Consider the following 16051-nt stretch of genomic DNA (forward strand, 5'->3'; position numbering starts at 1 on the left):
GGCTATATAATATTTAACAGAGCATTTTATTAATCGTACTTCCCTGAAGATGTGTGTTGATTAACATGGTTTATCACAATATAAAAGTAATAAGAAATGTTATCAACAACGAAATGGAGGAGCTTGATATAATAGAACTCAATGGTGATCAGTGCTATACAAAGGCAATAATGTGTTGTGGTTTTTTTTTTTTTTATTATTAAAATCTCACATCATTCCATACAAATAAATCAATTTTTACAAACATAAGATCTTAAACAAATCAACCCCCACCCCCGAGAAAGAGCGCTAAGCCAGCAGAGTAAAACTTAAAACTAGTAAAAATAAACAAGTAGATGAATTAATAAGTGAAAAAGGGGAGAGAATCTGCTTCCTTATTGTTTTAAAAGCTTATTCTAAAATGTTATTGATTAGATCCTGCCAGGTTTTGAAAGAGTTATGCACAGATCCTTTAAGTGAGAATTTGATTTTTTCCAGTTTCAAATAGTTATATAATGTCAGTTACCCACTGACTTAAAATAGGAGAGGTAGGCTTCTTCCAATTGAGCAAAATAAGTCTACGTGCCAATAATGTAGTAAAGGCAATTACAGTTTGTTTGTCCTTTCTCCACTTTATGCCCATCTGGGAGTACACCAAACACAGCTGTTAATGGGTTAAGAAGGAGTGTGACACCAAGGCTGTCTGATAGGCATTTAAAGATTTTGATCCAGAATAATGTTAATTTGGTGCAGGTCCAGAACATGTGATCCAGTGAGGCTACAACTTGATGGCAACGTTTGCAGGTTGGATCTTGCCCTGGAAACATTTTGGACAATTCTAAGTGAGACAGATGTGTTCTATATATAATTTTGAGTTGAATAATTGTATGCTTTGCACATATGGAGCTCAAGTGGATTCTCTGCTTTGCTACTTTCCACTCCTTTTCTAAAATATTGAGTGAGAGATCCTTTTCCCACTGTCCTCTTGGATCTTTGAAAGCGATGGACAGTAAAATGGTTTTATAAATTACAGAAAAGCTGTCTGAGTCCTCGTGACTGTTCAATATTTTTTCTGGCACAGAGGTTGGTGGGAGGCGAGGAAAATTGGGCAGGTTCTGATTTGAAGGTAGTAAAAGAAATGTGTTGCTGGGAAGTTAAATTTGGAATGTAATTGTTTGTAGTATGCAAAGATGTCGTCTGTGTACAGATCTCCAAGTGATTTGATCCCAAATGTTTTCCAGACATTAAAAACTGCATATGTTTGAGAGGGTGGAAAAAGGTGGTTCTCGCGCAGAGGTGTTTTTAAAAAAAAATTGCTTTGCTTATGTTGTGTAATCCACATGTCAAATAGCCAGTTGTATGCTCAAAATGTGCATATACAGTAATCCCTCCTCGATCGCGGGGGTTGCGTTCCAGATCCACACCCCTCCCAAACCACCCCCCCCAGGCGATAGGTGAAAATCTGCGAAGTAGAAACCATACGTTTGTATGGTTATTTTTAAGCCCTTATAAACTCTCCCACACTGTTTATAAATATTCCCCGCAGAGTTATACAGCATAATCCCTTTGTATTCTCTTAGATATTAGGTAAGATTCATTGAAATTATGTATATAAACACACTGTTTATATACAGTAAAACCTAAATATTATTTTAAAGATATTGAGTGTCTCCGATATCACATATGTTACAGCCATTACGATAGACAGGCTACCAGCAATAAATACGTACAACGCAAGAAAAATAGTACATGTACGTACGTTTAGTGTCACTGTACACACATTTACTGTATACCAAGTACTGTAAGTAGAAAATTAATTATGGTTACTCACCAACAATGACATGATGACTTGTCCGATAACAATGAGTTTAATTTTACTGCACAACAAAGGAGAGCGTTACAGTTCTTCCAAAGTAGTTACTTCAGACGATTGTGTAGCACTGCCGTTGTTCTTCTTCTGGCAGTCTTCAATGCAAATCCCTAAAGCAGATTCCATCCAGACTACTGCCTTATTACATCCACTTACAACTCGTTTTGCACCCTGGTTAAAAGGACACTGAGGCCGTAGATCTTATATTCCTTTCCTACTTTTTAAATAAAAAGAATCGTAGCCTTAAACAAATCCAAAACGTTTACCTTTTCAGCAATCGTTAGCATCTTCCGTTTGCGCTTGGGCATGGCCCCTGAAGCAGTAGCAGATCGTTTTGGAGCCATAATGAAAGGCTTGACTATGCACAAAGATAAACACAAAAGAGCACAACTCTTTACACAGAGAAACATGTTGATGCTGAATGAGCGAGACGAGACTTCCTGGTTAACACTGCATTCAGCAGGTAGGAACTTAACTGCGTGCTCTGATTGGTTAGCTTCTCAGTCATCTGCCAATAGCGTCCCTCGTATGAAATCAACTGGGCAAACCAACTGAGGAAGCATGTACAGGAAGTAAAAAAGACACATTGTCCGCAGAACCCGCGAAGCAGCGAAAAATCTGCGTTATATATTTAGTTATGCTTTCGCATAAAATCCGCGATAAAGTGAAGCCGTGAAAGTCGAAGCGCGATATAGTGAGGGATTACTGTATATACATAATGTGCTTCCGGAAAGTATTCACAGCACATCACTTTTTCCACATTTTGTTATGTTACAGCCTTATACCAAAATGGATTAAATTAATTTTTTTCCTCAGAACTCTACACACAACACCCCATAATGACAACGTGAAAAAGTTTGCTTGAGGTTTTTGCAAATTTATTAAAAATAGAAAAATTGAAAAAGCACGTGTAAATAAATATTCACAGCCTTTGCCATGAAGCTCAAAATTGAGCTCAGGTGCATCCTGTTTCCCCTGATCATCCTTGATGTTTCTGCACCTTCATTGGAGTCCACCTGTGGTAAGTTCAGTTGATTGGACATGATTTGGAAAGGCACACACCTGTCTATGTAAGGTCCCACAGTTGACAGTTCATGTCAGAGCACAAATCAAGCATGAAGTCAAAGGAATTGTCTGTAGACCTCCGAGACAAGATTGGCTTGAGGCACAAATCTGGGGAAGGTTACAGAAAAATATCTGCTGCTTTGAAGGTCCCAATGAGCACAGTGGCCTCCATCATCCATAAGTAGAAGAAGTTCGAAATCACCAGGACTCTTCCTAGAGCTAGCCGGCCATCTAAACTGAGCGATTGGGGAAGGAGGGCCTTAGTCAGGGAGGTGACCAAGAACACGATGGTCACCCTGTCAGAGCTCCAGAGGTCCTCTGTGGAGAGAGGAGAATCTTCCGGAAGGACAACCATCTCTACAGCAATCCACCAATCAGGCCTGTATGGTAGAATAGCCAGACGGAATCCACTCCTTAGTAAAAGGCACATGGCAGCCCGCCTGGAGTTTGCCAAAAGGCACCTGAAAGACTCTCAGACCATGAGAAACAAAATTCTCTGGTCTGAAGAGACAAAGATTGAACTCTTTGGTGTGAATGCCAGGCGTCACGTTTTGGAGGAAACCAGGTACCGCTCATCACCAGGCCAATACCATCCCTACAGTGAAGCATGGTGGTGGCAGCATCATGCTGTGGGGATGTTTTTCAGCGGCAGGAACTGGGAGACTAGTCAGGATAAAGGGATAGATGATTGCAGCAATGTACAGAGACATCCTGGATGAAAACCTGCTCCAGAGTGCTCTTGACCTCAGACTGGGGCGACGGTTCATCTTTCAGCAGGACAACAACCCTGAGCACACAGCCAAGATATCAAAGGAGTGGCTTCAGGACAACTCTGTGAATGTCCTTGAGTGGCCCAGCCAGAGCCCAGACTTGAATCCGATTGAACATCTCTGAAGAGATCTTAAAATGGCTGTGCACTTACGCTTCCCATCCAACCTGATGGAGCCTGAGAGGTGCTGCAAAGAGGAATGGGCGAAACTGGCCAAGGATAGGTGTGCCAAGCTTGTGGCATCATATCCATAAAGACTTGAGGCTGTAATTGCTGCCAAAGGTGCATCGACAAAGTATTGAGCAAAGACTGTGAATACTTATGTACATGGGATTTCTAAGTTTTTTTATTTATACTAAATTTGCAAAAACCTCAAGTAAACTTTTTTCACGTTGTCATTATGGGGTGTTGGGTGTAGAATTCTGAGGGAAATAAATGAATTTAATCCAATTTGGAATAAGGCTGTAACATAACAAAATGTGGAAAAATTGATGCGCTGTGAATACTTTCCGGATGCACTGTATGTATGTGTGAGTGTGTGTGTGTGTGTATATATATATATATATATATATATATATATATGGTGGTCCAGATCTAATTATGCAATTTTCATTGCGCTATGACTTAAGTTTATTACATAGAAAATCACCATCGAGAACTGTCCGAACTAACAACATGAAGAATCGTCCCCGCATAAATCATAGTTATCCAGATGATCTGGATCTGCATAATTTAGATCTGGACCACCATATATATATATATATATATATATATATATAATGTTCCGTTATCTGTTTTTCCAACATAAAATATATATTTTTTTTTTTTACATTATCTTTTTAATCAACCAAAAGTTCAAAAACCAGTAGCAGTTTTAAATATTTTACAAAAGTTTTCGCGGCGCCCCTAGAAAATTCCACGGCACACTGCACCGGTTGCCAGACAGTGCTTTAGGGTCATCTACATACAAAACCCCGGGCTTTGTATTTTAAACCTTGAGTAGCATTAACCTCATCAGAATACACAATATTAAGGAAGTGAAAATTAAAGAAGGTTGAAAGCTTAATCCATCTTGAAAAAGTAGCTTGTGGCTTAGCCACCGGAATGCTGTTTCTGCTTTGTTGTATAGCTCAAGAATAATCTCTTTTTTTCATCCTTGTTACACTGTACTGTGTGATCTAACAATGTAATCTTGCATCATTTTGGTCTTTTTAGTAGTAGCTATATATTATGTGGACTTGGACATTGACAAGATACAGTATTCAGCTTCTAGGTCCTTCTTATAAAAATCACTGAATACAACTGTAATACCGCCTGTTGTTACTAGGAAGGAGTCAACTTGTTTACATGTGCCAACATCAAATAATTTATAGCATTGTCTAGTTCAGTTTCAGTATATTTAAGTTAATTTGAACATACCTCATGTCTTCTGTGGAAGTTCCTTTACTACTAAAATATTGAATGAATGAAAATTTCTTTAAATCATCTTTTTATATTCTCTTTTATTTGTCTTTATACTCCTTTTAGCTCTCCTAATGTCCTTTTTAACGACTTCCATCATATCTACAAAAACCTTTTGGCTAATCTTTCAGTTAATTGTCTTGCATGTGTCAAATCTTTTTTTTACTTAACTCATTATTCATTAAATATGGACTCTCTTCAATCCCCTAATGTATGTAAATTTAATTTAATGTACTCGTTAAACCAGCTTCACTGCTCCTCAACTGTCTCAACATACTTTAGTTTGTCAATTGGTTTAAAATTTGTCTTACTAAAATTAAGTTTAGCAGCCTTAGGTTATTAGGTTTATTGTCTTGCCCAAATGCTATGAAACATATTCTAGCATAGACCTGGTGCTAGTTCAGGTAACCTTTAATCTCTGAGTTCTATCCTGATTGTTACAGAATTATGAATCTAAACAGGCTTCTCCTCTTGGTGTTTTAAATTCTGAATTTGAAAAATAGCTACTGATATACAATTACAAAACTCGTAATCCTGGACCTCCTTAAATTCCTTTTGTACCTCTCCTCATCAGCGTCTTATGTTGATCAGCACAAGCAGCCTGCTATCCCATCCCCAGTGACGGAGATGAAGTCAGTCGCAAAATTCTCAGAGCTCAAATATATTTATCTGAGTGTGAGGTGCCTGGAGTTTTATTGGGTAAATAATATATCTTTATTTGGAATACATACATTTAATGTGTGTTCCATGTCTACAACGATCTGAGCAAATGTAGGATGACAGGATGTGCAAGGCAAGAAATGCTGAACACATACCTAAAACAGAAACATTTTCTATGTTATACTAATAATGATGTAAAGTAATATTGTGTAAAGACTTTTTTCTCAATATCAAATAAACGTGCACTTTTATTCAAGAATATAACCAGTGGAAAAAAAAAAATCAATTTACATATTGCTGTCAATGAGTTACAAACCCAAGCTCAAATGTCAATAGGCATTCTTGGATGGTGCAGAAGTGAGAACTGCTGCCTTATAACCAAAGGTTTTGGGTTCGAGTCTGGGCGCTCTGCGTTTTGAGTGGTGAGCTATTATTATTACTATAATACAAACAAATCAAATTTGTTTTTATTATAACACCCAGTGTAAATTTTGGCTACTTGTAAAAGCGCTTTTTTTTTATTATTATTATTCAGTTTTATTCTGTCAGCTAATGTTAGGTGCACTATATTTTTGTTAGTTATAGGTATTGCCCTATTTGAAGAAGTTTCCTAGCTTAGTGGTATGAACCGCCTTAGCCTTACAATAGGCCCACTTAGCTCTGCAAATTGCAGGTTATTTTCTGTCCAACACACCATTCCAGTACAGTGTTATCTTGTTATGCTGCCTGTACTGCAGCACAAATACAAATACCATTTCAGAACTTTTAAGTGATTGCAAAAAATGCTATTCCCAGTTGAACTGTGTTTTTTGAAATGTCATGCCTCTTGTACATTTCCTAAGAGTCTTGCAGAGTGGCTGTTTTCTTGTGTCCACATGTTTTTACGTGTATATATATATGCCTGCAGTGTCTACTTAGAATAATTCCACTGACTTGGCTATTGCGAGCTAATAAATTCATAGATGTCCTGCGCTGTAAGTAATATTAGCTCTGCAAATTGCAGGTTATTTTCTGTCCAACACACCATTCCAGTACAATGTTATCTTGTTATGCTGCCTGTACTGCAGCATAAATACCATTTCAGAACTTTTAAGTGATTGTACTTGGTTGAAAATCCACCAGGTGATGCAGTGAAAGGGTGAAATGGCATGTATCTTCAACATACCAGCGTTTCAATTTCAGTCAAGGCACAACATTTTTTTTTTTTAAATTATGGAATTTAAGTTGAACACAGTTTTGGTTTTAAACTGTTATGCTGTAATGTGTGAATGTGATATGTACTTTTCAGGCTTACATCGGTGAAAATTAAAAGTAAATATTTTTGTAGAAAATGCAAACGGTAATTAATACATTTTATTTTATTGTGCCTTTCAAGCAATTCAAGACCAAATATGATAAAAGCTGTAAAATGGTATCAACACTGTAGATAAATATTGTATGAAAATGTACACAGCATAAATTCCGTCCTTTTTGTAAATATTTTATAATTTTACTATATAACTATCCTTTTCTAAAAAAAAATGACTTGATATAATGATGAAGGCACTGATTGATTCTACTTGATCGTAATAATCTGTTGCTTAGATTTGCAATTTTTTATTAAGTGGTTTTTTGGAAACATTGACTTTTTTCTTTTTTAAGAAGTTTATTGTCCTTATAGTGTTAATAGCTAATAGACTAATATAATAGACATAATGAAAACCCAGGACCCCGGTTAGTGCTGCTGTTTTTGAATCCCAAGCACAGTCATCATCTGTGCGAAGTGGGTTTTCTTTCCACTTTTACCAAGACTTGCATACAATATTAAAGGGTTATTGGCTCCTACCTTCTGCAGTTTTATTAGAATTTTTTCCCTCTTTTTTATTTTAATTTCTTTCAATTCATGGCCCTTCTGATTTGAATGAAAGTTATACTGTGTGGCTGTTAGTGTAAGTACAGAATGGGGCTTGCCTTCTCAATACTAAAGAAATACATTTTGCTTTGTGTTGGACTTAAATACCTCCAAAAAAACAGATGGGTAGGTAAAAAATATATATTAAAAATATTCACAATTGTCTAGTACGAACTTGTTATAAACATTGGGGGGAGGGGTTCAAAAACAAATTAGAAGCTACAACATGAATAATCTTCAGACTGGTGTAACATGGGAGTCACAACATGGCAGCAGAATTATAGCTGTTCGCTTTGACTACATTGCTAAAGGGAAATTTAAGTTCACATTTACCATGGCATTGTTCATGCCTTGTGTGTATACCTTTGTGAGATGTGGCAAACAGGAATTAATGGTTACATTTTCAATGCATCATTATACTTTGATTTCATATAATTTTGTTATTAAGCTAGTCAGTTTATTTTAAGGACCTACTTTATGGAGGCAACATAGTAAGATTATGATTATATTGTCACTGTGAGTGTAAGTTATCTGTTATTTTGGTGGATTATTTTATATTTTATAAATATCAATGCATGCTCATCAGTTCTATGATATGAAAGAGCTCATTATAGAGAAATGTGAAAAAAATGCTATTCCCAGTTGAACTGTGTTTTTTGAAATGTCATGCCTCTTGTACATTTCCTAAGAGTCTTGCAGAGTCTTGTGTCCACATGTTTTTACGTATATATATGCCTGCAATGTCTACTTAGAATAATTCCACTGACTTGGCTATTGTGAGCTAATGAATTCATAGATGTCCTGCGCTGTAAATAATTTAAACTCTGCATGTGGCTCATTATCCATCCATCCATCAATCCCTCTTCCAAATTTACTTATCCTGAGAAGGGTCTCGGGACTGCTAGCTTCTAAGCTTCTAAAAATGGATGATGCTATTCAGCCACTGCAGTATTGAACCTCTTGTTAAAAAGTAGCAACAAAAGTCAAATTCATAGTAGTGATTACAAAGAAAATAGATTATAGTAATACTTTTAATAGCAACTGAAAATACACATGCAAAACCAAGAAATTTTCATCTTTTCCAGCACCAAACACCCCAGCCCGTAAAGACTGTTGCTTTCAAAAACAGCAAATGCTGTAATTGGCTCAGGAAGCCATCCCCCACCAAACAAAGGATTTTCCTACTTTCCATTGGTGCATAAGGCATTGTTGCACAAAATGAATTCACATCAATACTATTTATATGTTTGTAATGTAATCAAAACAACTGTTTTTGTCACAGTAATATAATATAGTAATTTGTTCCACAAAAAAAGTTATTTCCAAGAATATATGACTAAACACTTGTAACTTCTTTGCACTGTGATCATCTCACAACTTTTGGTTTCTTCTTGTTTCTTATTAACATAGTGAACCATGGACTTATTCATGCCATATTCACAGCCCATAAATGCAAAGGAATGCCCTGAGCTTTCTCCTTTTGTCTGCTGGTTCACTAGCTGTAGAACTTTGAACTAGTCTAAGAAAATAGCACTGCAGACTTTGCTTAATTTGCTTTACTGGCAGATGTGGAAACCTAAAAGGGCACTTTGCATACAACTAACATTTGCTAAATAATCTATCAATCACATCTATTGACCGTAAACAGTGTGCCTCCAATCTGTTACCAATGAACAAGTGCATCATTTAATTATAGATTTTCATTAGATTGCCAGTTCCTTATTATATTTCCTATTGAGAGGTTTCTTAAAGTATCTGGTTTGTATCTGTTTTCTTGGTAACCAACCTTTTTTGCATAATAAAAAAAAATTTGATCTTAAAAAAAATAAAACATGCAAATATTCAGTTAAAGTTTAAAATATAATCTTTATATAAAGCATATAAGCTCAATATAGTCAGAACATACATGTCAAAAGGTTTTCCTGAATAGAAATGACATTTGCTGTAAAATTCATAATTCAAAATTATTTAAAAGTGTACAGTACAGAAAGTAAATGAAGGAAACGTATCAACAAGAAATGATGCATCATGAGTGCCACCTTCTGGTCATTTTTTTAGCAAACTCATAATGTGGTATCTTGTGTGATATACTGGCCCTTTTTTTCATATGACTCTGTTTGTGTATATCTATGTATGTATCTGTCTCTCCCTTTTTTATTTATTTATGTGTGTGTGTCCACCTCATAAGATTAAATAAACTTGAATATTCTTACACGGTAGTCTTAAGTATTTGTTCTGCCTTTATTTTCATACTACAGAAGTTTTTAGTAAATTTCCATGTCATTATATACATGATCTGTGCAAAAATCTTTCATTTTGTTGTCTCCTGTTAAAGAACTGTATAGTGTCAGTATAGTCTTGTACACTACAGCCTTTGACAAGTAAGAAGATTGATTTGCTTGATGCACCTTACAAAGATACAATTTTATTTTTCATTGTAGGTGATTTTGTAGCAAGTATGTTGTAAAACATTCCTGCAATTACTGATTTTAAATAATTTAAGGTAACTTAGCTGGTTATGGTTTTTTTGTTGGTCTCTTTGTGGAAAATAATGCTAAATTTACTATCATACAAAGCTTATCTTATTGTATCATTACTGTAATATAAGCATTAAATATGTCCATTATGTTTTGCATACGGATAAATTATTTTCTGTGAATATTTTTGAAACTATTGACAATAGAGACAGCACTTCCTGCAGTAGTAGCTTCTATAACAATTTATCAGGAATTATGGCACTTAAGTGATATATAATGTATTTGCATACTGGCACATTTCATAAATTCTGAAACCAATGCTTCAGCCTCATTAAACCCCCTCAGTTTAAATTTCTCCTCTTATCCTGTTCCTTTTTGAGCAGGATGTTGGAAGAAACCCTGCATAATCTGAAATTATACACCCTACACCCTGTTCTTTCCATAAGTGCTGTATGAGCATGAAGTACATCTTCTCAATCTATCCAGTATGTTTTCACTTGCACTTCTAAGCACAGCATAGTTCAAAGGAATCCATAAGTAGGAATCCAATACAAAATACATTAAAAAAGAAACTTGCATTCATTATTTGGGAACAAACCTCACTATAAAGCAGTGTGGATGTTGTGTATTCCGTGTGCACTCTTCCCTTGTGTCTTGTATGAAGATGCTCAATAAGCCATTAATGTATTTCTTTATTTTTTCTACAGGTTTGTCTTGGAACAGTACAATGCCCTGTCTTGGTTGACCTGTGACCCAGCTACCCAGGACAGAAGATCCTGTCTACCCATTCACTTTGTGGTGCTCAATCAGATGTACAACTTCATCATGAATATGCTGTAAATCACATTAGCCCCAGTTCATCCACAGTTGAAAAATATTCAAAAGGGATTTTGTTTTGTTTATCTTCACTATTATTACCCCAATGCCTATTTATTGTACTATTTTTATTGCCATTCTTTTCACAATGATAACTACTTTGCTGGACTTTATAAGAATTTGGAAAAGTTAATCTCCCATTGCAAGTGAAGGAGGTGCAATTTATTTTCTACCACTGAAATAGTCTTTACATATTTTCATGTAAAAGATTGTTTGTTTTTTTTTTTTGGTTTTTTTTTTGTGGTGGGATGGAAATTTAGCTGAGGAAAAAATGTTCGTTGTGGGTTTTTCATATGTAGCCATCTCCTACTCTAGTTCATAATGTCTGCAATCAGAAATGTTACAAGTAAAGGGACGCTCTGTCTGCAAAAGTTGGATTATCTTCTCCATAAATTTATGTAAAAAAAATCTTTTTGGATGGTAGCTCCTTAGCACCAGTATCCAAATTAAATGCCTGCATCTATCTATTTATTAAGTTTTTAAATGTATAAATTGTCATATATTTCTTAACCTCTTTTATATTAAAAAAAATCCTAGAAGGTTTATACCACCTTCTTGCTTTAAAGCAGTTGGTCTAAAAATCTATGTAATCGTCTTAATTAAAAACAAAACTACAAAAAAAATTGCAGTAGATTGCTTTTAGAATATTATTTTTTGTAAGGGGATGACATATTTGTAATGTTATGATGTACAAATAACTCTGGGCTGGGTGATTACGGTTTAATGGATGCACCTCTGTGGGTGGGTGGGGGATGGACCATGGCTGAAGAGTATTTGTATAGCTATGAACTTCACTGTGTTTATTCTTGTGAGGGTGGGTGGGTACAGTTGTTCAATATACTATTTTATACCACATGTTTAAAGACACAAGCAAAACAATTATGTATACAGATAGTTATATACAAGAAATCTGGAGTTTTGCTAAACAGAGATGTGGCTTTACTCTTAAATTATAAACCTGTATGTTCAGTTTTTGCTACTGTGATTATGATCGCCTGGAGAATGGAGGGGAAACTAACTACACTCAAAAGCTTTTGGGGCTCAAGATTGTGAGGAAAAACCCCAGTTACACTATTTATTTTTATAATGGGAGTTAATATAAAGCAAAAAGATTGTCATAAAAGCTGTTTATTTTAAATAGATATTTGTTTTTTAAATATCCCTAGTTGGCAAGTGGATTACACTTTTCAAAATGAACTGATAAATTTCCATTTTTCATATTGTCCAGGCTGGGTCAAACACAGTTTGATACATTATAACAGACAGAAAAAGGTTTGTGTACACAAATGTGAGGTATAAAATTGTAAAACAAATCCTGTGGTGCAAACTAGATACCAGCATGAGGAGATGATTCCTCCTGTTCTGGTTTAATGGGAGAGCATAGCCATTGCTGTTATTATTTATTTTGTTTTGTTTTTTTTTTTTCTAACTCCCTCTGCAGAACTTGAAAATGTTCACAATCCTCATAAGACTATTTCAAGTTGTAAAGAATCTTGTCAAAGCAGGTTTAAATGGCTAGGGGGTGTGCGGGCGGGCGTGTGTGTGTGTATATTTATACATAGACACACAGACATGGATATAAGCATTGCTGTCAGGTCAGACGTTGTCCACTTTTATTTGTGTAAATATATATATATAAATAATAAAATGATGTCAACAGATTTTATTTGCTTCTACTGTACAAAAAGTCGTGCAAAGTTGCAACCAAATTGTTTTGTAGCAGTTAATGTTTCTCCAGAATGCACATTTTAAGAAAATTCTTCCTTAGAAAGGAGTGTTGAAGTTAGGATTTGAGCTTTTGAGACTGTTGGAGGGCAGTCCAGTAGCGTGCAGACTTTGAATACGACCGCTTTCACTGCTGCTGTTTTTCCTTTTTTTTTTTTTTTTTTCTTTTTTTTTCTTACTTATTGCAAAAATCATGTTCCATAACCTTTATTACATTTGCCTTTCCTACACTTAGAAGCAAACCCTGGTGCCTCGAATCATGTTTTTTGGACATCTTACATCACCTGTTTGTTTTGTTACTTTAAGGAAATTAGCCTGGTGCCTCTTTCAGAACAAAAACAGCCTGGTGACAAGCTTAGAGTGATACCAGAAAAAATGTCATCATTATGCACCAGTCAGTCCCTTGAAATGGACTCTTTAAAGCCAAGAGGCACATCTTCTGCCATTTGAGTTACTCGGAAGAAAGCTTGTGATGCTACCATTGCCTTTACTGAGGTAATAGCACATCTTTTTCTATAAAGAGTGCCCACTGACTTCATTACATCAAACAAGGTAATTTCCAAGTGTTGACTCTTTGAAAAGAATCAATGGTCCTAGTTTTTAATAATTTCTAATACATCATTGGAGCACTCCATGCTGCTTTGCCTGTAAAGCAGGCTCTATTGCTCATCCCAGTAAAGCACCAACTCCTTCATTTAGAGCTAGTCAGACTGAAATAGAACGCCTTAATAATTACATCCCTGAACACCCCCATTTCCCCACCTATGCTATGTATTTCTAAAACAGGCCTTTATACGTTTAGGGCCATGCCTGTATTTTAATAAAAACAATCAGGTGAGCAAACCAAATGTTCAACTCTTGAATACACACAGCTTTCATTTTTGTTTGTCTCTTTATATACATATTTTAATCACAGCAAAGGAACAAAGCACATCTTGTGAATATTTCTGCATTTTGTCTCCCTTACCAAATGTGCTTATTTCAAGACCATGAAATAAAAGGCTATATAGGTCCAAGTAAGCGGTCTGTAGAAAAATCTGAACCGATTTATTTTTTATTTAAAAGAGAGAGAGAGAGAACAGAAAACTACTAATTTATTTCAGGGCAATTAAATAAATTATTTTTATATTACTGTCATGTATTCCATTGTTGATTCAGAAATATTTAGAGGAAAATATGCAGAGTGTTTAAAAGTATTAAGGAATTATTTATCTGTGATGTTGGAAATGGGTAACACAATTGGCAGTTTTATGGCCATCTTAAAGGTGCTCCAGCTTCAGCTTTGCAGTGATCAGAATTAGTGTGGAACTTTTAATATTCTAATTTAAAAGGTGCAGATTTCACCCCAATTCTGAACAAGGCGGCGCTGATCTATCTTCCCTTGGAAGTACTTGGACCTCCTAGAGCCTTTGTTTTCAGGTTTTATACTTTCTGCCATATATGTGTAATGTTGTGAAAATGTGTCTTAAACTTGCTTTAATTAGGAGTGAATAAAAAAAAGGAATAAAAATCCAGCTTAATTTTGAGGGTGAGGGTGGGGAAAGGACATGCAATTTTTTGTGTGGAATATTTTTTTTTTTTTTTTTTTTTTTTAATCTGACCACAATCAAATTGTAGTCTAAGGGGTTTTATGGAGAAACACTAAAGCTGCTCTCTGGCCTGGAAGCTGAGAATTGTACAAATTGTGGTTAGAAGATATTAAAGTTCATACTTTTTAAACAGTTTCGGATGAAAAAAATAAAATAATTTATTCATAAATATTGCAGTCTCTGTGTGTTTCCTCTAATTTTCAGTGTTCCTACTCATCATCAAAACCACCTTTATGGACATTCATTACACAATCCACCCAAAGAGGGTGTCAAAGATAAGTATTTGTGTTTGAGCATTTTTAAACCAGTAGTCATGAGGATCATAAGACAAAGTATGCAAGTACACCGGTCAGCCATAACATTAAAACCATCTGACTAATATTGTGTAGGCTACCCTTGTACCACCAAAACAGCAATGACTTTTTGAGGCGTGAACTCCATAAGACCTATGAAGGTCTCCTGTGAAATCTGGTGTCAAGATGTTAGAAGCAGATCCTTTGTCCTGAAAGTTGTGAGGTGGTGCCTCCATGGATTGGACTTGCTCTTCCATTATATTCCACACATGCTCAGTCGGATTGAGATCTGGGGGAATCTGGAGACCAAGTTAACTCCTTGAATACCTTTTGTCATTATACCTCAAACCATTTCTGATCCCTGCCTAAAGGGAGGGGCCACTGCCATCAGGAAGTAATGTTGCCAGGGGTGTATGTGATCTTTATCAATCTCAAGGTACTGTAGGTTGGCATGAGTCAAAGTAATATCCACATGAAAGCCAAGGCTCAATGTGTCTGCTGGCTTGCCTTCTTCCCATATGGCATCCTGCTGCCAACTCCCCCCCAATAAAGAACACAGTCATCTGTCCATCTACATGATCTGAAAGAAAATGTGATGCATCAGACCAGGCCACCTTCTTCTATTACTCCATAATCCATTACAGATGCTAGCATGCCCACTGGGGGTCAGCATAGCACTCTCAACTGGTCTGCAGCTATATACAGTAGTCCCATACACAGCACGTTGCAATGCACTGTGTGTTCTGACACCTTTCATTGCCAGCGTGAAGTTTTTCATCAATTTGTGCTGAAGTAGGTTTTCTGTGGAGTAGCTGCCTTCATTCCTTACTTGCATTAATGAGCTTTGAGTATCCATGACCCTCTCGCCAGTTCACGGGTTGTCCTTCTGTGGACCACTTTTGGTAGGTACTAACTACAGCATAACAGGAACGCCCCTCAAGGCCTGATATTTTGGTGATGTTCTGACCCAATTGTCTAGCCATTACAAATTGGCTGTTGTAAAAGTCACAGTGAATCTTATGCTTGCCCTTTCCCCCCAAACCCCACCTCCCCACCCCCTGCTTCCAACACATCACCTGGGGTCTCATGCATAATACCGTGCATAGAATTCATACTCTAACATGGCGTACGGACAAAAGTGAAAATGTGCTTACGCACAAAAAAATCCAGATGCATAAATCTGTGCGTTCGCCAACTTCCACGTTCTTCCACTACATAAATCCCGGTCAGCATGAAAATTAATGCATGTGTATGCGCCTGCTGTCCCACCCCGCCTTCTCCCAGACTTAGTCTACTTTGAATTTTCAAATCAATATAAATCACTCTTAAGCTCAGCATTCAGTGAAAAGGCAATGGCAAAAGCAAGAGAGAAAATAGAATTTCAGCGAATACCAAG

The 16051-nt window shown here is 36.2% G+C and overlaps 1 protein-coding gene across 1 annotated transcript in view; it reads left to right on the forward strand.

Moving 5' to 3' along the window:
• The window catches only part of med13a (mediator complex subunit 13a), a 229515-nt gene extending 214982 nt beyond the window's left edge, over window positions 1-14533 (forward strand). The window contains exon 30 of the mRNA XM_039757031.1: window positions 10880-14533. Coding sequence (XP_039612965.1) covers window positions 10880-11012 — 133 coding nt within the window. The 3' untranslated portion in view covers window positions 11013-14533. The remainder of the gene's footprint in view (window positions 1-10879) is intronic.
• Window positions 14534-16051: the final 1518 nt, after the last annotated feature.

Source organism: Polypterus senegalus, chromosome 6 (genome assembly GCF_016835505.1).
Source record: "Polypterus senegalus isolate Bchr_013 chromosome 6, ASM1683550v1, whole genome shotgun sequence".
In the NCBI taxonomy this organism is placed as follows: Eukaryota; Metazoa; Chordata; class Cladistia; order Polypteriformes; family Polypteridae; genus Polypterus; species Polypterus senegalus.